The 27,153-nt window shown below is 40.2% G+C and overlaps 1 protein-coding gene across 3 annotated transcripts in view; it reads right to left on the bottom strand.

Annotated features, from left to right (window-relative positions):
* The window catches only part of stxbp6 (syntaxin binding protein 6 (amisyn)), a 76,493-nt gene that overhangs the window by 13,107 nt on the left and 36,233 nt on the right, over positions 1–27,153 (bottom strand). For all 3 annotated transcript variants that reach the window (XM_084043962.1, XM_084043963.1, XM_084043961.1), the window contains exons 3-4: positions 4,523–4,653; positions 4,139–4,304 (exon numbers count right to left, since the gene is read on the bottom strand). In XM_084043962.1, the coding sequence (XP_083900088.1) occupies positions 4,139–4,304; positions 4,523–4,653 (297 nt within the window). The remainder of the gene's footprint in view (positions 1–4,138; positions 4,305–4,522; positions 4,654–27,153) is intronic.

Raw genomic sequence — 27,153 nt, 5'->3', positions numbered from 1 at the left:
ACACACACACACACACACACACACACACACACCCTCCCTCTAGTCTGGCTTGCATTGCCCTCTAGCGTTGGTTTTACAGAATTGCCTGAAAACAAGCGCTCCTTCTTCAATCTCCCTGGTTCTCCAATCACCCTGTAACATATATACTGTATAAGAACGAGACTGAATAGTCTTTGGCAGTGAAATTAATCTAACAAGCCTAGGACTTGACGCAAGCACCACAATGCTCTTTAAAACAAGTCCTGCCTATTGATTCCATTCAATTAATGAAGCCATGATGGACAGGTTCCCTCTTTAGATGAGAAATTATGAAAAGCTCCTCTTTATTAAGTGTAATGCCTAAATTCTACTCCGTCGTATCGTATGATAGTGTCCCATGCTGACAATAGATAGTCAATAGCTCACAACGCATTAGGATGCAACATGTTGTGAGCTTGCAGATTGGCTATTTTCAACATGGGACACAGTTGTACGCTTATGTACAAATCAGGCTTAACCAGTTCCTGTATTTTTTTGTCATCTGTAGAAGGTGACCCCCACAGTTATGGTCGCACACCTGAGCAGCGTCATAATATTTGTTTTGCACTGGTGTGAGACTTAAACTGAAGTGGACAGAGTTGGCTGCAATCTGGCACTGTCTCTGCTCCTCCTGTCTCGGTGTGGTCGGTCTGTCTGTCGCCAACAGTGCCTTAACACACTCAGCTCCCTCTCACTGATTGTGAAAGCCCTACCTCTCACACACAAAACCGAGAGTCTATTTTCTTACGCAGATCACCCAACACATGGGCCACTAACCCTAACCCACAATGGCTTGCATCTGCGTCTATAACGGCGAGTCTTTTACATCAAATGCATTCAATAACTTTGGGCACATGCTCAGGTTGGACTAAATACTGTACATAATGCCATAACTAGGCAAACAAAGCGGAAAACATCATTTATATAAAATCTTCCTTGCATCTTACGCAACACACATCAGAACGGCCCATTACCTTCTTAAATTGCCTGCAGCCATACAGAACGATGGCAAAAGAACCTGAGACCTGTAACCCATTACGTTTAAGTCATTCGAGCCTACAATAGGGAGATTGTAAGGAGGCGTGTGGCTGAGGTGGAACATCTGCTTTTGAATCATACCCTCCAGACTTCATTGACATCACTACCCACACACATACTATCTAAAACACATACACACTTACTGTACTTGGAATTCATTAGGGTCATTGTGAATGAGGTAAATATGGACATGGTTTGCAGAGTGGGAGGGAGGTCAGGGTGAGCTTCAACATCGATAAGCAAAAGAAGCATTCCACACACACACACACACACACACACACACACACACACACACACACACACACACACACACACACACACACACACACACACACACACACACACACACACACACACACACACACACACACACACACACACACACACACACCTCTTGCGGCAAGAAATACATTGGAATAGATACAATTTTACTCCATGTAGTGTCCTTATCTTGTAGAAAGCACAATATTTTGAACAACATATATGGATTTATCAAAAAGCCCAAACAACAGGGGGGGGGGGGCTTCTTCAAAAATAAGTCATTGATCCACCCAACAGTATTTCACTGGATGTGAGATAGACAGATAATGAATGCAATCTTTTCTACACTGACTCAAAACAAACATGATTGAATCCTACCCCATCTGATCCATTTGGCTTTAGTTTACTACCAACAAAGTGTGGGAAATGTTGACATTGTGTACCAAGGTTATAGTTCTGCATTTTTCATCTCTAGTTTTTGTTTTCAAATTCAGTTTAGATCCATTTTCAAAGCAAGCTTGCTAGTTTAGTTTATAATATGTTTTATATAGGCTTAGTTTTAGTTGAGTCTTTATTAGTTTTAGTGTAAGTTTGAGGTTTGTTTTATTGTAATATGAATTAGCCAGGGAAAATATTGAAAAAAGTCTGTAAAACAGCAAAAATAGAATATCTACAAGCAACTACTTTTGAAGATTTTTGACAAAGACTAAAACTAAGGACATTTTCTGTATAATTTTCATTAGTTTTAGGTAGTTTTGTAAACACAAAACTGTTTCATTTTAATTTATCGTCTTTTGCAACGTTTTCCATTATTATTTTGAATTGCCTGTTTTCACTGTCAACCTTCCTCTTTAGACTGGGATGGGGAAAAAACCTGTGTTTCACATGCCTTACCCACATGAACCCTAGGGTGCGTTCGGAAATACAGCACTGATTGCACTGGCCAATACAAACTAATAGGCGAGTGCGCTCCGGTGCGCAATTTCCGAATGCACCCCTAGTGTCCCTATTCTGGGGCGAGCATTCAGAAACAAATTGTGGATCTACAAGCTCACAACGCATTGTAATGTTGAGGGGGAAAAGGAGGGGATCAAGTATAACGCCCTGGGGGACTCCGGACAATAAAGTATATTCTGTTTAAGTGATTAAGCATTACGCTGTTTATAAGAAGATACCTTGAACAATGATAGTTTTTAATGAACTAAATCTCCTCTAAGTGCCACATTCAAGGATGTGGCCTGTGCAAAATTATTACACAAGCATTTCTATTGCACCTGTAACATTTGATTACACACAGTTTTATCAGTATGCATTTTACCACACATATCTTTATTTATTAACTTTTATAGCAATATGGTAAGGTTATTATTGTATTGAAGGCAGTCTGTCACAAGTTCCAGTTCTTAAATTAGCCATTAATTATGTTCTGGCCCACCATCTAACGGCTTAGAAAAGAATTGTCCTGAGGCCAAGGTCACTTGCCGACCCCTGCAATAGAGTGTCTGCTGAGTATGGCTACACTAATGCTTTAAATTTCTGTTGGCATTTCAAACGTATTAATTCTCACTGTTTTACAGTCTGTTGACAGCTGGGGCAACCAAATGCATGAAGGTCTAACATTCATGACAGACGGAAGAAAATACGAAGAAATACAAAGCAACTGCACAGTAAAATCCTCAGTGTTCATTTAACTCTGAGAGTATACAAATGGACGCCTTACGGGTGTATACACTCCGAGTTAAATGAAGACTTAGGATTTTACAGTGTGGGTTCACTGACGAGGTGAATTGGGGTTTGAATCTGGAAAGAGTGGATGGGTGTGTACCATGCTAGCGTGTATTTTCCAGTTAATTGTTTTTCCTGATTCTCTGAATTTCTGTGACTTCATGCTTCTAACACCCCATCTAGTCCCCCCTGTATGAGTCGGATGTAGAGATTCTGCGTACAGAGGGGTGGGGTCGAGTTTCCAAAAATAAATCCATAAATAATACAGAAGCCTCAGTGTTGCTCATAGATGAGCCCGGGGGGTAAACAGATCGATAGCTGATTAAGCCCTACACCTCTGGGGTATCACACACATGCACAGGAAATGACCACTTATGCACTCACATGTGAGTGCATAAGTGTAATCCGTTTGAGAATTGGTTGTGAATCTTCTTTAATTAGTTTGTGTTTATAGATTAGAGGAGTCATACAATAACACTCCTTTCAGGGATAAGGGGTTATCCACAATGGACTGATTTTCACAGCCTTACAGTATTAATGTCTGGATTTAATAATAATTAGAGACTTCCTGTTGCTTTGAAGGAAGTCTGACAGCCACATGGTCCAAATACAGTGTAGTGTGAAACATATCTTTAATTAGTATTATTGATATGTAGGCATTGGTACTAGTGAGCTGGGAATGCTGCAAAAATAGTCCATTTGTGCCTTGGGGTCCAATCTGGCAAATATTAATAATAGATCTCAAAGGAACACAACAGATGCAGATTATGACACTGATAACAATTTTTACACATGATACAGGCTAGTTATATGCTGTATGTTATTCAACCATGTGCAGACAATATGGGAAACAATGCTAATTTAGCGATGGATGTGAGGTTCTTTTAAGAACTTTTATGATCTCCCTTTACAATATCTGGATGTCAGCTGTAAGCTTAGCATTGCAGAGCTAGTGTGAGGTTTGGAAAGTGATATTAGTAGTACACGGTAAAATCTTCAGTATTAATCTATCAATGTCTACACTCTCAGGGTTAAATGAACACATAGGATTTTACTGTGCAGTGTGGGATGGTAAGTGTAGTAGTATTTTTTTTACCTCCAAGCAGTTTGGACTGACAGTTGACAAACTCTGGTTTATTGTCTGAGCTATGGCGCTGGCAGGTGTGATGGAGGATTTGAATAAAGGTGCACTTCTCTCCCGCTGAACTGGCATTCCACTGGTCATGGCCATTATCAAAGATCAGGTCAAACTCTGGACAGTCCTTGGGGAGAGATAAATTGTGTGCATTCAGGAGAGGTAGAGACAGAAATAGATGAGAAAGTGAAATACCATGAAATGAAAATATCAAACATCAAGTCAAAGCCCTTAGAATGAAAAGCTTTAACAACCTAAATCAATTGTATTGTGACTTGAGTTCAAAATGCCCTCTTCTATTTAGCCTGAATACATAGTTAAGAGGGTTAGAAGTCACTGACTTACTCTGTTGGGGTCAATGCCGTTGACCTGTCGTAGCTGGTCAATGGTCCACTGTGACCTCTTGATGAAAGCCGAAGAGCCTTGAAATTGCTTCACCTTGGTGATGGATACACTAGACGGCTTCTTGTTCGTCACTGAAGAGACAAAAAAAAAGAATAGCAAACCATGTCAAAATAACAATTTCAGCCTTTTCAAACCAACAACCAATTTCAGTGGAAACAGGTTCCGTGGATCTTGGAAGTCATGTGTTTCTGATACAATATTTTGAGCAGGATAATCCTTTCAGTGTATTTCAGGGTAGAAGTTGTGTAACCTTTAGAGTCAACAAGAATGGCAAGATTGACAGGCTTCCTTTCAAACATCTGCAGATGACAGAAACAAAAGAACGCATTAAAAATGGATGTTTGACTGTAGCCGCCAATAACAACAGAAGCTTAGAGTAAGATTTCCTAAGAGAGACACAGCCTGGCAGTCTAATCATAAGCAGACCGGCCAGTGACCAGGGCTTTGACTTTCTTATATCTTTCCTGTCAGAATGTGCAAACTGATATGAAAAGGGAATACGTTTTTCTGTTTTCGAGTTACAACATACTGTACTATGCAGTGCTGAACTGTGTTGCTTAGGGGAAAATGAAAAGCTGCCTTTATTGTTCTTGTCAAAATATAGATTGCTGTGTTTCTTTTGTTTTTCTTTTTGTTTTTTTCACATTGTGCTAGACACAACTGAAAAAGATTATGCTTCGTTCTTCTTGATGAGACTGATGTATTCCACGACACAGTTGGTTAAATATAAGGGGTATAAACATTCCTTCAAAGTTATTCCCTCTAAAAGGAGTGTGGTCAGAGACAGAAAATGGACCCAACAACAACATTTCTGTATTTATTATTAGTATTATTATTATGTACAGCATATGCTCTTGCCTAAAAAGATCAAATCAGTGTATGCTTAGTAAAAAACATAAATTAAACTAGTGGAGTATGCTCAGCTCCAGCAAGTAAAATGTCCAAATGGAATATTCCATCTAACCCGGTAATGGCCCACAGCCAAACACCACTATGCACTTCCTAAACCATGACATCATCACTATGTCCTGAGCTGGCCTCAGATTGCTACATACTGTAAACTTTCATTCCTTTCCCGTGGAAGAATTTATTAGCCAACTTTTCCCATGCAGATGTCAACGTAGCTTGATTACAGTTCACCGTAGGCCCAGGAGACTGCCATTTGTCCGAGCCACTGTAGCCTACAGTATGAGCACGTGGTTGGATAGTAACTCTCTGTGTCCTTTGGAAGGGCATTGTGCTGCACCTTCAGTGTTGTTTTCACAGGCCCTGACATTTGGCCCTAGCTTCCCACATCTGCTGTTGTGTCATCTCAGATGGAAGGAACCTGCTTGGGTCAGTGTGGCTGCCTAACCATGCCTCTCATCCCTTCTCAAATACAGCCATCTGGAGGTTTGTTATCTTCTGTTAATTTCGAGGGATCAGGAGGACCACACCTTTCCCCGGCCATCTTTTTTTTTCTCTTTCTTTTCTTTTTTTTCCCCCAGTAGGGCCAGATCTCAGGCTGGATGTTGCAATCAGATGATGTATTCTGATAGCAGAGTCCCTGTAGAGGAACGTATGTCTGGATTGTTTTGTACATCCTTTTGGACAGCTGTAACTTATAACAGAGGTACTGACCTGTGGTCCCAGTGTAGTACAGGCAAACAGATGGACAGGTAGACAGACAGACATGTTGTTCTGTTCTTGTGAAATTACTGTTATTTGACCAGACAGCCAGAGCCAGGAAAAACTGATGAGGCCAGTGATCAGATATATCTCAGGTCACACGGGGGAGTAATGAGACTTCTACAGTCCAGACTCCAGAACATTTAATAAAGGGAAGAAAGCGGGATGTAATGAAGCAGAGTTAAAGGGTAGACGTCTGGAAACAAAGGTCAACCAATTCCCAGCAGGAATTACACCCCCCCCTCCCCAAACCTGACATACTGTACAGTAAATGGCACACCACACTGTATAGACTGCAGAGCCATTTTCATTCCAAAACCGATTAACCAGAAAAGTCGTTGTACTGCACCAGTTTATAAATGGGGTAACTATTGTTAGAGAGAGGAGCGATGAAGGAGAGATGGATTCGCTCACAATCGCCAGAGAGGGCAGATCATGTGATAATTGCAATGTATTAAATGAAAAGTGTGACCAGCCTGTCAATCGAGGATGAGGAGTCTAAAACATGTGTGGCAGAAAGATGAAAACAAAGTCATGTGTCAGTATAAGCCCTACCCTTCGAGAACTTCAACCAACTTTAAAGTAGTACAATGCAGGTCCACAAATAACGATTTTTAGCAGCCTCTGCTGGTCATTACAGTCACTGCAGGCTGTTCGTTTATTCCTGCGTTACCCAGAATTCCATTTGTTTTCACCGGACGACGGAAGAATTTCAAAAAGTGTTTTTTAATTGTTTTATACTATCTGTGGATCGTTTCTCTTAGCCAGTGGAGCTTTAGTTACCGTGAGCCGTTTCCTTTTTCTGTTGTTTTTCGATCTTCAAATCCTACAATCTCTTAAAAACAGCGTGAGATTCCTTTTTGTTATTAGCGCGGTAGTTCCTGGTCAAACAGGAAACCGGTGTGGTAGTTCCTGGCCAAACAGGAAACCGGTGCATTTCCTTTTCCGTTTTCCGGCCGGATGACGTCATTTTCGCGGGAAAGGCTCACCGAGCCCCCTTTTCAATAGAAATTATAATAGAAAAGGCTTTCGGGGGTGAAATTCATGGAGTGGGTGTTGTGAAACATTTGCCACTCACAAAAGATATACAATTTAACTTTAGTTTTGTTGATAAAGTTACCTAGTATTACTTTAAATGACAGAGTCATCATTTGTATTTTCAATGGCAAACCTAAGGCTGTTTTCAAAACAATTGGAATGACAGCAGGCTTAGAGTATACGTTGCATAATACTTGGGAGAAAGTCACAAAACAGGCTTGCATGTGTGATGTGCAAAGGAAATTCTAATGCATATTTGATGGAAACTTGTTAGCACCGTTTCACAATTTTCTCCAGGAAGAATTATGATAGATATCATGGGAATCATTGTGCAAGACCTGTCATCTCTGGGCAAGATTGCTGGATTGTAAACAAACTTTGCAATGAGGTCTAACAGCTAGACACTTTGGAGGCTCTAAAATAATTGTCAAATTCAGCAGTTGACACCAACCTGTCAGAGTTGCTCCATCCTTTATTAAGCAATTATTGAACGTCAACAGAAACTGTCTCTATTGTAAAAGTAAACACAGTGAAGTTTATTTCAATTATATATGGACACTTCACCCCAAAAGAAGGCTCAAGTTGTCCTCATGATAATTTGTTTTTAATACTCTGCAATTCTTATAATGAGATTCACTCTTAAATTACATTTCCATAACACCCGAGTGATTCCACAAGATAGGCAAACAAGGACACAACAAATAATGAAGAAATGTTAGCAATAATTTGTTGTGATCGAGTGATTTTTATTAAGCCAGCACCAATTTCAACAATATTGGCCACAATTCCCTTCACGTTTACTGATGAAATCCCTACTAACCTCAGTCACAACATCTCCACAGTATGAAGCATAATAAATGACATTTCCCATCACCCCTAATTAACCTATCAAAATACATGCAGAAGTCAACAACTGTTGAGAGCCTGCCAGAGGCACATTTCCTTGTGGACTGGCTGTCAGAAGAACACCGCTACTGGAGTTCCTGTCCTCTCAACGATGGTGACATGCTCTAATTTCCTCTGGTGGATCAGAAGCCTTGTTGTGCTTGGCTATGAGCGAGTGCTGAAGCCTGAGAGGAAACTCATAAACAAACGGAGGACACCAGAAGGGGAAATGTTCCCAAGATCAGCTTACCCTCACAGTTATATTATCATAGTTGTGGTTGTTTGCATAGCAACACGAGTAACATAAGGATCATAGTGAAAGTACTGATCATGTGAGAAGTGTGCGGGTTTGTCAGTTTATGAATGGGTCCATCCACTTCATGGAAATATTGATTGGAGTGCAATGAAAACAAAATATGATCTAGTTTAGCCCATGCCAAAGCAAGCCGTTTGGTTATGGAATGCAGAGAAATATTTGCTTCAGCCAATGAGATAACGAAAGCTCACATAGAGATGGACCACCCACATAGTCATAACATAAAGATTTCCTCTCTCTTATATAATACATACTCAGTCTTTGTGTCAACATTCACGCAAATCAAAACTTAGTATAAGACTGCCACTTGATATTCATCCACAGTATGTTACAAAACCACAGAAGAGAATATAACTATTGGTGGAGTAGTAATCCAATCAAAAATATAGCTGCAAGCAGCGATAATACGGGGCCAGGAGAGAGAAAGAGAAATGATAATTCCTTTAACAGGTCAGTTCATGAAAGTCCTTGCGGTCTTGTTTCCAATGAGGGCCTGTGAGCAATTAGGGGTTAAGAGTCTTGCTCAGGGACAAATTTCATTTCATCGACACATTTGCTGATCTGGCCTGGAATCGTACCTGGGGCAACCAGAGCCTCTGGCTCCCTAGGCGGGCTCACTAACCACTCAGCTATGGCCGACCCGAGAGAGAGAGAGAGAGATTGAAGAGACAGAGAGAGAGACATGAAAACGGAATAGATTGAAGAGAGAGCCATGGAAACGGAATAGATTGAGTCATGTTTTTTGCAATTCAACTTAAATGAGTCTGCATCAAGTGAGGCTTCAACCGGCAACCTTGTGGTCATGAGGCACGCTTAGGTAGCTGCAACACTACCTATAGTGCTATAGCTTTGTCCAGGCTGATATTGTCTGTTGAGGATCACCAACTCTTGCCTTCTGTCATGACCCAAGCCCCTGTTTCACTAACACTAAGATCACTCGTTCACAAACCATTTACCATTGAAGAAATTGTACATCTCCTCAGAACCAAAACTAGTGAAAGTAGCCGATCTACAAGCTCACAAACCATTAAAAGTTGTCAGATTGTACATCGGCTATTTTCACAATGAAGTATGTTATACATTGAAAAAACATACTCTCATTGCTATCTGAAAAGTTATGAGATTGTAGATCAGCTGTATGTAAAAAACACTCAATTAAGTATTTCATGTTATCTTTAACAATTGCAGATGTATTCATTGATAGTCATGTTGTGTGAAATGCAACTTAGATGAAGTCTGCACCAAGTGAGGCTTGAACTGGTGACCTTCAGGTTGTGGGGCACACATTTAAGCGAGAAGCCACCAACAGACAAGAACCTGTGAAAAAGGAGATCACACAGATCATACAGTTTCACGCAAATAGCTGAAAAATCCTGGGTTTAAGTGTTTTTCAAACTGCTCAAGATTGCGGACAATCTAAGGGCGGTGCTTACTGGTCAACGTGATAGATGTGTTCCTCATTAGTCAAGGCACATGTGTAAGCAGGTCTAATGGCTGTCGGCCAAACGAGGCATGACTTTTGCCTGTTTAAAGTTTCAATTTTCAAAAAATTGCTATAGCGCCCCCGTTTGACCAATTGGAGTAAGATTGGTTTCAGTGATATTTGGAATGGCCCTTTACATTTCTGCAAAGTTTCAAAGAATGGTAAGTCTGCATGTATGTGTTAGGGGCAGATGAATAATTGTCATAAAACTGCAATATTCATTGGCTCATTAAAGCTTCATTTTTTCACTTATGGAAGATATTTTGCAAACGTTTTTTGGTATAGGTCCAAAGTTCATGTGTAAAAAGTTTCGTGCAGATTACTCAAAAATCCCAGGAGGAGATAGGTTTTAACTGTTTTTCATATAATTCAAAATGGTGGGAGATCTAAAGGTCAGAGGTCAAAAGTCAGAGTGTGAAAGTTGTTCAGCATGAGGAGACGCATGTGTGCATCGAAGTTTCATGGCTGTAGGGGAAACAGGGCATGAGTTGTACCTGTTCAAAGTTGTCATTTTCAACTGAGTGCTATAGCGCCACCTTTTGACGAAAGATTGTGAGATTTATTTTTTGATCGTTTTTCATGACCATCTATCATATGGCCGAGTTTCATAAAAAGCGTATGCACGGTTCAGCCAGAACTGGCAAAAACGGCAGAAGAAGAAGAAGAAGAAGAAGAAGAAGAAGAAATGGAATAATGCCAATAACAAAACGGGTCCATGCTGGAAGCCTGGCCCCGTAAATAGAATGGATAACCTGAAAGTAACAAGACATACTGTAGGCACTGTGATTACATATCACTGCCCATCAAAGTGACTGCTGGTCCAAATGCCAACCTATCTGACAAATTGGAGTCAGACAACTGTTAATTCACAAGACAGACAGACAGACAGACAGACAGACAGACAGACAGACAGACAGACAGACAGACAGACACACACAAACTGTTGTCATTGCAACTCTGGATTTATTATCCTTACTGTCTGCATCAGCAGCCCCCCACTTTCTTTCCTTTAAGGGCAAGTTTGAAGGGGGAAAAATAAAGCATTAGTCAAGCTTGAAAGATTAAAGTGTTTTGCGTCCTCACTGCCACTCCTCAGAAGCATTTCAAAGCTCCCATCTCGACCAGGTAGGCAAAGGTTCACTTGAGAAATCAGATACTTCAGTCACTCAATCCGTTCTCTGCTCTGGCATTAAGAATAGACAGTTACTATGGTAATTCCATTTGCATAGCACAAAAGGCACCGTTTAGTATCTGTTTGGCATTTGGCCAGGTTCACTCAGGGACAGCAAACAGGAGCTGTTCTTGAATTGCCATATAGGATTACAACTATGAGTTCAACGTTACTGTTCTATAGCCTACTGTACAGTATATTCTTCCTTAGTTTAAAGGAGTATGCACATTCTAAAGCAGGCAATGCCACATTTCAGTAAGTAAAGGTCAGCCCACTCTTATAACTGTAGGGAAGAAGACAAGAAGAGCAATGTCAATGTGTAAATAATACCCAAGTAAGAGCTAATCAGCAAATTACAAAGTTTTAAAGTATTCCACTGGCGCCTGTTCATTTTCTGTTTCTTAAAATTAAACACTGTGACAAGACCCAGTGGAAAGAGAGTACAGATTAGGGAATATCAAGACTAGATTAAACTTTTGCCTTGGGTAGTGAATGATGCAGAATGTCAGCCTTCACACCTGCAATATAATATATGCAACACAATAGTGTATACAGTACTTGAAAGGCAGAGTTAAATGAGTCTTGCTAAATAGGCTATTTAGACACTGAACAATTATATGTCTCAAGATAACATCAACAACTTAATAAGCTGGTACGATTGAGCTTTAAAATATGTTTTAGCACTCCAACTGTTATTTTGGTGCCAAGGAAACTATGTCATGAGACAAAAAGCCAAGAAGTCTGCCTCGCAAGTTGGGTTCTGTGGGCATGCTATTAGAGCTAACATCTGAGATGTGTTTTCAGTCTGGGTCTATGATTACAGGTCTATTTTAAAGATGCGCCCACTCTGCTGGAGCTGGAACACATTGTTATCTTCAGAGAAAGGCCTGTCACTGGAATCAACCAGAGCTCTGGCTAGAGCTAGACTATCAACAACACCCCAGAACAATTGCCCCCACAGTCTATTCATGGGCACAATCACACAAGGCCTGCTGTGTCCACGCTCCACGAGGCCATGCTGGCCCATGCAGTGGCACGGCACCACTGGTCGACGGGAAAGTACTGTATACAGTACGTGCATGGTACATAATAGCTACAGAACTGAGGGCAGCCTAGTTCTGTACTACAGGGGGTCAAGTTAATTACTCACACAAGAGATACACACACACACCATCAGACCCCCATGTGACAAGAGCGGAGACATGCGGAGGCGCCATCGAGAGAAGGCTGCTTCCGTACTCGCTCTGACACATCGTTGTGCAGGAGAAGAGCACATAGATAAGTGTACGCGCTAGTTTGCGTTCGCTCTTCACCACCAGTGAAATCAGCATCACACAAAGTAAAGATGGACTGGACTGCAGAGAAGCGCCAGAACAACAGCAGAAAGACTGTATACTAGTCATTCATCTCAATCCAAAAGTGTGTGTGTGCATGCGTATACATGTATGTATAAGCAGTAGGCACAAAGCAAAAGGTTCTAGTGCACAAGCAGCCTGTGTTATAGAAAAATAAACAGTAAATGGAACTGTCCCGTATGCCGTATCCCCCCATTTTATCTGATGACAGTGACACTTGTTATTCTAATCAGGTACAGATCAGAAGATCCTCCAAAATAAGTAAAGCCGTTAGCAATTTCTCGAAAGAGAAAAGAAACACATTAGATTTATAGATTATTCTGGTTCAATATTCAATAAGCCCAGCTGTCTGGCCTTCCAGGGGTGAATATCCTTTGATGCAGGACAATGGAGGAGAAACGTTATGCATGTGAGCTTAATGGGCCTCTTAAAGGGCCCTTCAGCATTTTGTGGTGCTGAAGGCACACTGTACTTTGTTTTTCACATTTGTGTTTTGATTTGAAAACAAATTATGCTTAGGAACAGCATAAATTAAAACAGTATTGCTAAGAAAGATAGCAGTGGGGATGTGCATGGGGTAATTCTAATGACTGATATAACATAACATCAGGAGACAAGGACACAGAGAAACTTTACATTTATGAAATTATACTGCAAGAATCTGTTTGTCATTTTCTTTTGTACTTGAATATAGATTTCCTACAGTTCTAGCACAATATCTAGCACAATATGCATGATATTGGAACACTCCTTCTCCATTCATTCATATCATCCAAATATGTATAACATAGCGTTATCTCCTGGTTCTGTGTGAAAACGAAGAAGAAGAAGAATTATTATTATTATTCTATTTATTTTTTTCCCGTTTTCACACAGAACCAGGGGATCGATCATACTGGAGTGGAGATAAATATTCTGTGGTTCTTGAAAGATTAGTCAGAATGCTTAAAAATGCTGGCAGAAGCTACAGCCTGTTTAGTCAATACCCCTGGCAGTGAATGTGTTAAAAGGCTTTGCTAATCATGTGTAGTTGCATTGATTGGATATACGGTAGAAAAATATTATTGATGTGCTAATAATCCTTCCATGGTGTGTAAAGACCTTATGAGCGATAGCATATAGCTAAGAAGGAAAAAAACAAACAGAAATACTAAATATTCACTTTTTTTAAGTGAAAGTGAAACTTCTATTTTGTAGTTAGTGCAGCCCTTGATGACCTAGAAGATGATAATTGATGATAATCTTTCAAGGGGTTGCAATACTGCTCTAAAGAGACATTATAATGATCAGCGACTAATGAGAGATGAAGTGTCATTTGGTCGAGTCAGCTAACCCATCTCCTCGGCATATCAGAGAAGCTCGGTTCTTGATTGACGAGGCGATCTTAGACCAGTGTGACAAACGGCCAAGGGAGCACACTCTAATGTAGACTCTAATGAGGCACAATGTAGAGGGAAGTTATACTGTGGTAGGGGCGCAACAGTTAATCAAACTAATCAATTTATTTCATTTCTTAAAAAATCGATAATTTAATAAAATAATCAATTCTTAATTGGGCATGTCATTATAGGTTATTATAAAAATAGCTAAAATAGCTGATCTACACCCTCACAAGTTGTGAGCTTGTAGATCTGCTATTTTAACTATTTTAAGTATAAAATAACGATGTGGTTAATCGATTCGTTGACATATAAATTGTTTTAACTAGTATAAAAAGAAAAAAAACACACTTCTCGGATATTCGCTTAATCAAAACAATTATCGATAGAATAATCGCTAATAAAACAATTGAGAGTTGCAGCCCTAATCAGTGGAAAACTATGTTACCAGAAAGGCATTGAGTGTAGGAGATATTAAAGACAGCAGTTGAAATGTAAAAGGGGAAGTGAGAGATAAAAGGCCTCAGTTGCATGAGTTAGGAGTAGTCTAAGGCAAAATACTAATACAATTTGATTGAAAGGCACTTGAAAGGCACAATGAACACAAAGTGCTTTACAGAGAACAAGATACAAATCTAACAACACACAAGCAGCAAGACGGAGATAAAGAATAATTCTACTTATAAGCAGCCATAAAAGAGATTAAGTGCTGCCCAAAAGATGAAATAAAACCAGGTAGAATGGGGGAAGAAACAGGACAATTAGGCCATAGACAATAGGGGAAATTAAATAGACTAAATGTGGAGAAGGAAGAGCATAAAAGAGATACATAAACTGATAAAATATTCAAAGTGCTTCAGAGGTTGCATCTCTCTACGAGCACACTCCGGTCCACCGTCCAGCCACTCTCAGCAATATTTTCTGGTCATGCCCAACGCTATCACAATTTTGTCTTTCTGTTTTTCAGACCTTTTCTTTTGTATGTGAAAAAAGACATTACCCCTAACCCCTTGGTTGCAGTCTTTGGAGCGGTCCCTGGTGAGGTGGAGGTATTGGTCACCCAATCCGATGCGATAGCCTTCTCTGCTCGATGCCTTATTTGATACAATTGGAAATCAGCTATCCCACCCTCACATAAGTGTTGGGTTGGTGATGGGATGGCATATTTAAAACTTGAGAGGCTTAAATATTCATCCAGGGGCTCTGTCCAGAGATTTAATAAAGTTTGGCAGCCTTTCTTGGATTATTTCAATTTAGAATTCCCAGCTAGGGACACTGAGGCATAGGATGGTGAACGGTCAGATGGACAATCTCTGTATGAAATAATTTGTATGGGATTTACATTATCCTGTCTTTTTCTTTAACCTTTTTTTTTCACAATCTTTTATTTATGTTTATGTATAGGATCAGGGATAATACTATCATACATCAACAAATCATACACATACTTTTCTGTTTTACTACTTTTAAATATCTGAAACCAAGGTCAAGTATAGATTACATTTAATCATGATCATGGGTAAGCCAGCCTTGTAGTAAAGAGTACATAAAGAGTAAGCAAGGGACACATTGATCATCAAATTCAGAGGCAGGGAAACAAATCTCAGTCTCCATAGGAGCAGGTCATTCCCTTTCTATCACTTTGTCATCCTTCCTCCTAGGCCGCTACAAAACTGGGGAGACGGGACACAAGGCCTCTTCCCGCGATTTTGTAACCCTTATTTTTTCACCCGGTGCCAATTTCTATTAACTACCCTGAGAGACACGGGGAGAACATGCAAACTCCACACAGAGTAGGCCCTTTCGCCAACCCCACTGCCTTGTGACCACTTAAGGCGGCAGTCATTCTTCCTATATTCCGCAGTCCACATACTACGCATTCCTCCAGAGCCCACAGAAGTGAGGAAACATTTAATTATGCTGGGCCACTGACTTGAGACTCCTCTCCCACTGAGATGCAGTGGGTTGAACTAATACCCAACCCCCTACCATGTTGGATGTGGTTGTGGAGTTAGATAGAACAACTGAAATGATTCCACTAAGAGATTAGAAAAAAAAATACGTGTTTAGTCACTGGACTGGGTAAGATATGGATACATGAGATATGAGATATAAGATAAGATAAGATAAGATGATGTGTATGTTGCTAAAATACAATATAAAGTCAGTTTGACAATTCTGCTACGTGTATAAGATCAAACAATCTAGTCTTAGAGCCCAAGCCCTAGAGAAGGTCAAGATACTACAGACCTCATAACAATCCAATCTGGATAGCATCATGCAATCCCACACAAAGGCATTTCAAACAGTCAAACAAGACACATTCCACAACACTTAGTTCTTGTACTGGATGACCTAATGTTAAACCGATGTGTATGGAACAGAAATCCTTTAAAACAAAAACAACTTGCTGTCAGAAGCTGGATCAAATGGTATTTGGAAATGCCATTGCAATACTTGTTCTAACTGACTTGCACCACCTGAAAGGTGAGGGTTTACTGCACCAGCATAATTCAGGTAAAAATTCCATCTGTTCTAATGTCAATATGCAATCACTTTCAAAACACTTCACACACTTCCACGTCATCCTCAATCTGGTCATATCACTGTTCTCAGAACAAAGAGATCATTCTCATGTCTGTTGTCTGGTAGCAACAACTTTGACCGTTACACTACTTAATGTAATATTTACAAAATCTTTTGGCATTGTATCTGTATTTCACCAATTTACACTGGGTGAAACCATCACCTTAAATGTACAAACAGCAAAATATGTTATACTATGTTGCCAAATTTTTTTTTATACTTTCTGGTATTCATCAGTGTTATACTCCAGACAGGTTGAAACAAATGAGTTGAATTATTTGCAAATACTATTTGACTCTGGTAAGAGGAGCCAGGTATGCATACCAGGGGGGGAAACAGTTTTTCTTGGGGGAGGTGGTTTAAGAAAAGTTGTTAACCTCCTTGAACTTTTAAACATTACAAGTCTATTCAGCATCAAAGCAATGGTGTCAAATTCCAGTCTCATTTCCTGATCTCATTTCCAGGCCCATCTGTTCTCTTTTAGATAGTTTAACAGGCTATAAGCATTAAGCAGAGGATCTGTCTAATATGCACAACTCCAAACATCCAAGAATATAGACCCTTCATGCAAGGAAGACACTTGGTCTTTCAGATTATAGAAACAAATGTACTGCCAAGAATTATTTCATCATTGGTAAATTCGGGAAAAATGTCAGGACTGTGCCAGAGGAACACATTTCCGTAAAGACAATATGATCGCTCTATGAGGCATTTTGTTCAAAACGGACCAATCCTGAAAACTTTGGAAGCCAACCTTAGGCAATGAGGATGGAATATGGGAAATCGGACAGATCCGTGTTGATCACATGACTACAGAGTCTGTGCACCAATTTGCATGACGTTTGGATAAAATCAGTGGGACTAATATAAAAAAATGGGTTTTGCACAAATCGGCCTCCTGGTGGCGCTATAACAGCCCATGTGAAAATATTGGGGCAGAGTTCTGAATTGGCATCCAGGGAGTGTGTGTGCACAGTTTCACAGCGACCGGGCCGACGGTGTGGGAGATTAGCTGCTCGCACACGGACAGGACACACAGACGGACGGACAGACGGACAAGGTGCAAAACATACTCTCTCGCTATGCCTTTAGGCCTGGTGGAGACAATAATTTGGTGTTTCACAGAACTCAACTTTTGTCTGAGTGGATCAAGTTTCAATAGTGCACACGTAGTTTCACTGTGTGTGTGTGTGTGTGTGTGTGTGTGTGTGTGTGTGTGTGTGTGTGTGTGTGTGTGTGTGTGTGTGTGTGTGTGTGTGTGTGTGTGTGTGTGTGTGTGTGTGTGTGTGTGGATGGTGGGCACATTCCTGATTAAAAAGGCAGTATTAAAGCCTTATTTTAAATGTCTTCCCAGGATTAAGGTAAACATTTCATATGGTGAATACAACACTGTGTTAGCTCTTTTTGTCCTGTTATTTATTTTGACGTTGTGAGGTCAAAACACTGAGTCGCATAAGGAAGCAATTGAAATCTGACCTCTGAAGTGGTCAACTGCAGGAAAGAGGCCAGCATCACAGCTACTCAACAAAAGACAGCATGTTAAACTAGCTTGTTACGCCTCATCATATTAATTAAAACGTTACAGCCTCGGGTTGTGAAAATAAGCAGCACACTGACGACTAACTATTCAACCTCTGACCTTTCTAGTCCTATAGGGTGAAATGATGGATGTGGCCTCTCATCAAAGATGCATGGTAAATAATGCATCAGTCTTTATTCCACCTCCTCTGTTAAGTCCCATCAAATACCTTCAAAAGTAAAGGCCACAACATGACATGATGAAGGGTGTGTTGATAAGCGACTAAGACAGACAAGGTGTCCACCAGCCTTTCAGCAGAAGCAGAAAGGAAGACTTCATTACATAGTCTACACTAGAGAACGTAGTGTAACAAAGATAAATATTATGATCATAATAGTGGCTCCAGCATCAGTCCATGTTTAAAGCAATTATCTACTTGATAGCAACTTTTGAAGTCAAAAGTTGCAACTGCATGAGGTGAAAGTCTAGAAACTTGAGAAGCGGTGTAAACATCGAAAGGCAAACAGGCGTCCATCTCCTCTTTCCTCCATCCATCCTGTCCTCTTCAGGAACATCTGGCTGAGAGTGGAGACAGGAGAGGGATGGCAGGATGAATAATTCAGTTCTCATTATCCAGGGGTCGGGGGGGATGAATGACTCAGACAGAGAGAGACGGTGATGTCGCCTCATAAAACAAGGTGCTTTATATTGAACACATGTTTGCCAAGTGATATATTAAAAAGGGGTGCATGGCTCTCCATCAGACCCTGGACCTGTCTTGTGGAGTTTATGATCCATGCCACAGTGGACGTCACCTACAAATGAAAGGACAAGGCCCAGGCACTAAGCTATGACTAAAACTATAAATCAATGTAATTCTATGCTTCATTCGAGTTCATTAATGTTGTATGCTGTTAATATGCAACTGCGGCCTCATGTTTAATTCAGTGTCTTGAGGTTTTTAGTTAATAGAAGAACTTTGAGAGAAAAGCAGACATTTTGTAGTCAAGGGTGGGTAGTGGTTGCAAGATCAACAAGGAGTAGGAGGGTAGAGTTACTGACAGTAACGGTCCAGAGGCAATGAAATATTGGAAAAGCCTCACTCATGCAAAAGCTGACAAACCCCAAAACCAGATCGATACTCGTTTCGAGTATCCAATTAGGCCTTCTGGCTCTCTCACTGGGTATTTATCCTCCTTCTCCGACGCTTTCCTGGCCAAGAAGGTCTGTGTGGCTGATCTTCGTACCTTTCCATCATAATGCATTGTACACTTTTTGCAAAACTCTTGACGTCTACTTACTGGGGGCGTTGGCTCACTCCCAAACCACCAAGATTGAGAGAAGAGTATGAAAATGCATATTTTAGACAAATAGTCAACCAGTTATACAAAAGATAAAGTATAAGAATACAAAGTACAGTAGTGGTTAAACACTTAATCAAATGATTGATCAATTAATCAAATACTATTGCTGTCATTAATTAATCAGTTTAATAATGATGAATCATGTAAACATTTCTAATTATGTGCCAATTTAAAAGTTTACCCAAATGTCAATACTTTTCTTTGTTCCATATCATAAAACTGAAATAAACCACCACTCATCCGTTAACAAAACTTAAGTGAGGTGCTGGAGCAGAAGAAAATCACATAGTGAATCACATAAATTGCACACTCAAACACTGTGCAAAAATCAAAAATTTGATAGTTCGCTTTTTGCTTACTTTACCTGTGTAAACATAGATTGAGCTAATAATCTAAGAACAAGAGCTATCGCCTCTTCTGTCTTCTGAGGTTAGATACAGGTAGTGCGCCTGGTAGTGGTACAAATCAAAATAGCCAATAGACTAAACACACACTTGAACATAAGAACATGAACTCATTCATGAGACACATGTTACATTTTTGGGGGGCCAAGACTCTCTTGCATGTTGTATTTGACATCATAAAGTGAGCACAGTGAATGTTTTGGACATTTAAAAAGCACATAACCAGAACCAGCCAGAAAGCTGCTTTTATATGTTAAACGTACATACTGTAGCCTTCTGACCAACATTGTAAACAAAACAAATTGAAGTCCTTGCATTATGAAGGAATCAGCTGACTCAAATACAGTCTTTCAAGAGAGAGTGAGTGAGTGAGCGAGCGAGCGTGTGCGCGTGTGTACTGTACACACACACAGATACCCTGAAGAAGGCATTAAAACATTGGTTTCTTTTTACTCTGCGTCCAAAAATAAAGTATTGGCACTTTGGCAACCAGTGTGTGCGTGCGGCCACCTTTTTCTCTTGAAGATATGGTTATTCACTCTTGCAGCTCCGGGTTCAAATGTTTTGAAGCCAATCGAGTCGCAGTCATGTAGAAAAATATCATGCTATTATGCAAATATTATGCTTAATAACTAAGGGCAGAACAAATATGCAAAAGCGATACAAATATGGAATAGTTGTGAAAATGATTTCAAAATATGTAGCTCTATCTGCAAATTTAAGAAAATGGTAATATTTTGTTTTATATTTATATGCCATTATTTATTACCATTTATATGGTAATAAAATATAATATAAGTTACTATAACAAATAGAATATGAGATTTTTATGTAATTATTTAATCTTTTTAAATATTGCCTTTGTTTTGTTTCAACTGATTGATTATTCTGCAATAATGTTTCTGTTTATATAGCTTATTTAAAGCAAGATGGGTAGGTCCTATAAGCTAGAGCTTCAGCCTACACGTTTTTGTTTTTATTGTATGAAATGTCATATTTGTATATGGCTTATGACCGAAATACACTTTAACTAACTAACTAACCAACATCCCAGTCTCAATAATATTACCAGCCCCTCACGTGAACTAATATAAGCGACGTGATTGGTTAAAAAACATTAACATGGATAGCACAGGCAAAATAAGGATCGATTAGTCTCGCCCTGGACCTCCCGGTCCCTAGGGGGCGAGACAACAACATCATATGAAATAGTTAATATGAAGTTAGTTGCTTCCCTAAAGAACAGTCTGTTCTGTGGAGACTGTTGGGTAAACTGTTGCTTTATTATTATATATTATCTAATTATTTTTTAAATGCCATGCCTTGTGCCTAAGCGGATCAGATGGAGTTACAGTGTAATGATTAGGGCGTGCTTCAGAGCACAGACTGGGAAAGAGATACAGCTAATATGTCCCTGGTGGACCACACACACACACACACACACACACACACACACACACACACACACACACACACACACACACACACACACACACACACACACACACACACACACACACACACACACACACACACACACACACACACACACACACACACACACACACACACACACACACACACACACACACACACACACAGCGTCCTTGAACAAAGATTGCTAGTCTGACAGGATGAATCACAAAGATGTAGGAAAAGTTTCTCTCTTCCCTCTATAGACGAGTTTCCATCTGGCCTTGCAGTAAATGATGTTCCATGGAGCTAACAGCACAGCAGGGGGTTAGGGGAATGATTTGAGAAACCATTATTCTCTTTCTTACCACCCTGGGATTACTGTAAAGAAAAGCCACCAAAAAGGAGGACATCAAGCCCTTTGTCTTCAGTTCATCTTGAAAACGTCAGTTCATATCCAACTATCAACCTAACCAAATTTGACATTGAACTCATGCAATAATATAAATGCCTGTGATCTCATATTCCACTTAAACATAAATCAAAGAAATAATAAAAAAATAAAAAAATGCAATATGCTTCTTCCTCTGTGCTTGCATGGGTGTGTGTGCGTGTCTGGCATTATAATAAGAGAAGGGTGTGTGTTTATGGATGTGAGTGCTGTCAGGCAGCATGCAGGGGCTCTGAGCCATGCCCTTAAGTGTGAAATATCAGAGAACAACCCACCCAGGGCTTGGCAGAGGAAGTCCCTGCAGTTGAGCCCCAGGTCTCCTGCAATCTGCTGTCACAAAGCCCATTCAGTCAAATAGCTGCCTGGAGAGAGAGAGATGCCAATATGCCAGTCCCCATCCAGTTTAACCTTTAATCCTGTCCAACTCCTACCCCCCTAAGACGTCAACTGGCTCAGTCTACAAAACACCTGCTAGTTAACAAACAAGGATGTGTGTGGAGATATACTGTAACTGTCATCATCATCATCATCATCATCATCATCAACTGTTGAGGACTTTCTTTTTCTTGTTCCCGTTTTCTTTTGTTGAGTTTGTCTCTTTATTTATAAAAGCAATGTGTATAAAGAACGGTACAGAATTGAATGGATGCAAGAAATATACACAAAATGCCATTGCAGCAGTACTCTAAAGATTTTGAAATTGATAAGAATGGACAATTTTGAATGGACCATGACGTCACATTAGAGTACACAGGAAATATGAAAATATTAGTACACCATCAAATTAAGTAAAAGGATATCTTGACTGATATGCTATTTTAATCTAGGAGTTAAATGATAAGATGATATTGATTTTGCTACCCTAAGCTCTTCCAGCGGGTTATTCCAAATTCAAGGCTGCCCCCCTAGTTGGAGGCCCAATCACCTTTTCATCTTTAATCAAGAGATTAAAACATCTAAAAGAACCCCAGGACATCAGGCAACGTGTCAAGTAATTTGTGATCTGAGATCTGAGAAATAAGTAGTCTGAGTGCCAGATTGACCATTAATATTTTGACAGCTTGACACAAATGTTTTCCAATTAGGGATTTCACAGTGATTCACTAGATGAAATATGAGTATTCAGGTCAGCACAATTTGAGGACAGAAGTGGAGTGCTGGGCTTGTATAGGTATATTATAGCCTGGCTCCAGCCCGTGAATCGCTAGCCACGCCCATTAAAAAAATATGTTCAGACGATTCTGGTCTGGTGACGCTCTCATAGGAGGTCTCAGCCTCGGTTGAAAATCTGTACGACGAATCGGGATCGGGATAATCCAGTATGAACCAATCGCCAAAGAGTCTTTGAAAAAAAAAACTTTGGCCACGCCCCCATCTCAGCAATCGGCTGCATTGAGAGGGCTTTCTGACTGAATAATGGAGTGAAACGAAATGAAAATTCAGGCTGAGTGTCAGGCTAGGTATATTATACTATGCTGTAGGTATACTGTATAACACTAAATACCTGTGAATAATTATTATGCATCAATATTTTACAGAAACATTTGGGCCAGTTTTAATGTATTTTAATAAATGATTTCACTATGTTGAACACGTCATCCAATGATAAGTGTTACAGATTAGGTTATGCTTTTCCTGTGTTGTTCTAACTGGAGATAACAGAACGTTCAAGTGTGGCAGTTGTGTTTTTCTTGCAGCCATAGAGTTCTTAGACCCAGGAATAAAGACAAACAGAGTGCCATTTCCAAACAATTACATTTCATTTTAAGTAGTTGATCCCAGTTGTAAAGGGGGAGGGCTTTGTTAAGGAAATTCAATTTCTTCTTCAACCAGCTGATGGCTGCTCAAATGGTGAGGTACTCGGGTGGGAGCTGTTCAGGGTCAAGTGTCTTGCTCAGGGACACTTGACAAGTCGACATGTAGACATTGATGGGTCGGGAGGCGAACCGGTGACCTTCTGATTACCAGATGGCCTCTCTACCCAATCAGCTATGGCCACCCTGGACGAGAGGGCTAATTCTGTGTGCACAAAGCTCACAGGGACTCAGATATTCTCCAACGCCCCTTGAGCTCTGATTGTGATTTAATATGTTCTCAGTGGGAGGTCAGGGAGAGGTGTGAGGAAGTGGGTGGTGAGCATATGGTGTTTTTTGGAATCCTGGTGAGGGTCGCGCCAGGCCTCAGCTTCCTTAAAAGGAGAATTGTAGATACAGTACAGAGGAACTCCAGCTGCTCCTCGAGGTGACCTTCATTACTACAATTAACATGCATGCCACTCAGAAGCACCGATGGCTGGGGAAGGATGCTGTACTGTAAGCAAATCCTAAGTGGAGATGGACAAAAACACAGCAGGCCAGAATGTGCTGGGAATTCTGAATAACCAATTTGATTTTAACTCATCGTTAAACTGACAGAGTTAAAACATTGTCTATGGCTGCCCTTGTCAGCGATTCAGAGCGTTTTCACTAATCTTAGAAAAATCATAGAATATTTCTTTTTACAACGATCCACACGCCCATCGCTTTAAAAGACGTAGGGGGGTCTCGTAGAATCTGATAAAATAAATTGTGCCGCCGCGATAATCTATTCCATAGTTATGGGCAGTTGAATGTGGCTTGTTGTCGCCAAAAAGGAACAGAAAGTAGATAAAATTGATTTTTATAAATCCTTAATACTAAACGAAACCAGCTTCATTTTGTTTGTTTGTGATCACGTGATCTTTGGCTGTGCTCTTCATCATCATCATGATTCACAGGCTGCAGAACAGCGCCCTCTAGCGTAAACCACTGAAAACACCACATGACAAGTGACTCGACATTGGCGGTGTGAGCCTTGGGTAAAATGACGAGTATACTCGTCAATGGTAGTCAATGAGTTAAAGACCAAAAGAAAAGCACAGTGAATGTGGGAATTTGAATCTATTATTTACAGTATCTAAAGGTTCAAAGAACATACGTCAAGAAAACAACGTCCCGCATGTAACCCTAGTAACAGAGATGAGGTAGTGTGTTTACTATGCAGCTACTACTTCTGTGGCTGAGTGTTGTTTGTTCTGTGCGCCATGCGAGTCCGGCGCATGGGCAGTAGAAGGTGCGAACTATATCGCCTCGGTGGGTAAATGAAAACCCTTTTGCCATTTTCTCCAATATTTAGTCCTGTCGCAAACATTTATTGATCATTAGAAGTGGAGACACATGTAGAGGTGGAAAAGTAAATGGTTGTCAAGGCAGAGCCATGAGCGATTTTTGTGGCAAATTCGAAGATAATTTGACAACTGCTGTGATATGAGTTTGTAGTCTGCACACTGGCTGGGGCCTGGCTTCAATTAAAGTAAAGAAGATAATGTCATGACAATTTAATGCATAGCTGAAAATGTACAATATGGGCAAACAAACATCAATATATGTTATTCCTGCGTTTACAGCCCCTGGTGCAGAGATAGCTTAGCACGGATCACCCACCATGTACAAAGGCCATTTGCGATGAGCCATCACTCGCAAGGACAAATGGTCAGCCTGAAAGTGTGATTGTAACAAGATGTCATGGATTACAGCAAATTCACTTCAGAAAGCTGATTACCTGTGCCATCCGCCAACAATGCAGGTTAGTAATTATGCGCAATGGCATGCAGAAGCCTAGTTTGCTTGATTGATTGAATACTTTATTAGACAGAAATGTAAACAGTATACTAAGTTGGTATGTGGAGTACAACAACACTGCCTTAAGACTTCCTAGAATCCATTAAAAAAAAATCCTGTTTTCCAGAACTAATAACTTTGCAGATGTATTGTCCACTGTTTCATACCCGAAAGTGTGCAAGTTATAGTGAGTTCACAATTTTTTATTTATTTATTATACCCTATATAGAGGACTTATGCTGCGTTTCCATGCGTTACCAACCCTCGCATCGCACCGCCTGCGCCGTCGTTTCCATATATAAGGACCCAGGCCAAAGTGGGCTCAGTGGGGCCGAAGAGGGCAAGCAAGGTGAACAAAGCAGAAGTAATTGCCTCCCACTTCTGTAGGCTATTGCTTCACTAGAGTCCATATTTATAACATAATAAATCAGATGAGATAAGATACCGTATACATTTATAGGCTCATTTAAAAGTTGATACGGCATTGACGTGGAATGTTTTATGTAAGAAATATTTTCATTGTAACCTTGTACAGAGTACACCAGAGTGATACAGTACAGCTAAAAACATTTTGTAACAGAACATTCTTGTTGTGAAAGCAAGGACCTATTCTAAAGTAGTCTGGCATATCTACCAAATTCAAGCAGTTTTGACATAATTCAGCACTATGTGTTTCAAGTTGTTCAATTGTACAATGTATGGCCCTTCACTCACTTTCCAGGTCCATGTGTAGTGGAGACAGAAAAGTACAGGTCAGGTCAGCCTAATTGCTCATGTTCTGATTTGTGCCGAAATGTTAAGTTCTGTGATCGTTTTTTGTTTCCGTTTCCATCATTAACAGAGGGTGGTTCAATATCCAAATCATCTGGTGTTTGGTTAGACTAGTGCAGGGCACTTCAGTGCTTACACCAGACCGATAGATTTTTGGCATGCTCACAATACTGGAGAATATTTATGAAAATTACAATAGATCTCTTGCCAGAGCATATTATTCAAATCGCAACCCAAGGTCAGCTCACGAGTACACAACTATGGCTATTTCATATTGCTTGGGGCATTGACCTGACCTGACCTGACAGTCTTACTGATGTTCACTTGGTAGTAGAGCCGAAGTGAGAGTGCAGTGGTGTTGTTTGCTGACGTGAGGCTTGGCTTTCTCTCAAGAGCACTTCAAAGTCTTATGTGTGTAGCTATTTAATGCTAGCCTGGTTTATAAACAACGGGAGTCAATACATTTGACCTTAACAGCTCAAATCAATTATTTACGAAATGGAAAAGGAAATAATTATTTTGTAATGTACAGGGCTGAATAATACATATATCATTCTTATCTAAATATATTATTACACAGGTACGGTCAGAGAAAGATAAATGGGGAGAAATGTCTTCTGAGCCCACAGCTGCTTAACGTAAAGAGAAGGGAGGAGAAGAATGTAATGAAAAGCAAATTCCATCTTAGCTCGTCTTGAACTTTCATCAAGACCATCAAGGTTCACAGAGCAGGACAAATGGGGTCAGCGGGATTCCTTCAGAAAGTAGCAGTGAGATCGGCAGTGACGGCCCAGGGTCGACCTCCAGCCCAGCTCAGCAAACTGGCTTGAGTGTGCACTGGTGTATTTGTCCACATCTCCGCACCTTGAATTGAATCATAATCTGGTTCCCAGTGAAGAAGCTCATTTGAGGTCCGAAAAAGGGGATTAATAGAATTCACATTAAATTACTTGAGCGGTGACATGGATGTCTGCAGTAGCGTATCCACTCTAGCGATTAGTGTTGGCTTCTGATCCAAAATAGTCGTTCTGTCAGCTTTTTCAGTGGTAATAATGGAACAGACTTGTTAAAATATGGCCTCTTCACTTCATGGTCCTAATCATTTTAGCCTCATAAAACGACAAAGTACA

This window comes from Gymnoscopelus microlampas (genome assembly GCF_963454915.1).
Source record: "Gymnoscopelus microlampas genome assembly, chromosome: 20".
Lineage (NCBI taxonomy): Eukaryota > Metazoa > Chordata > Actinopteri > Myctophiformes > Myctophidae > Gymnoscopelus > Gymnoscopelus microlampas.
Note: the sequence above shows the minus strand (reverse complement) of the source record. Positions and strands in the feature narration are given on the sequence as shown.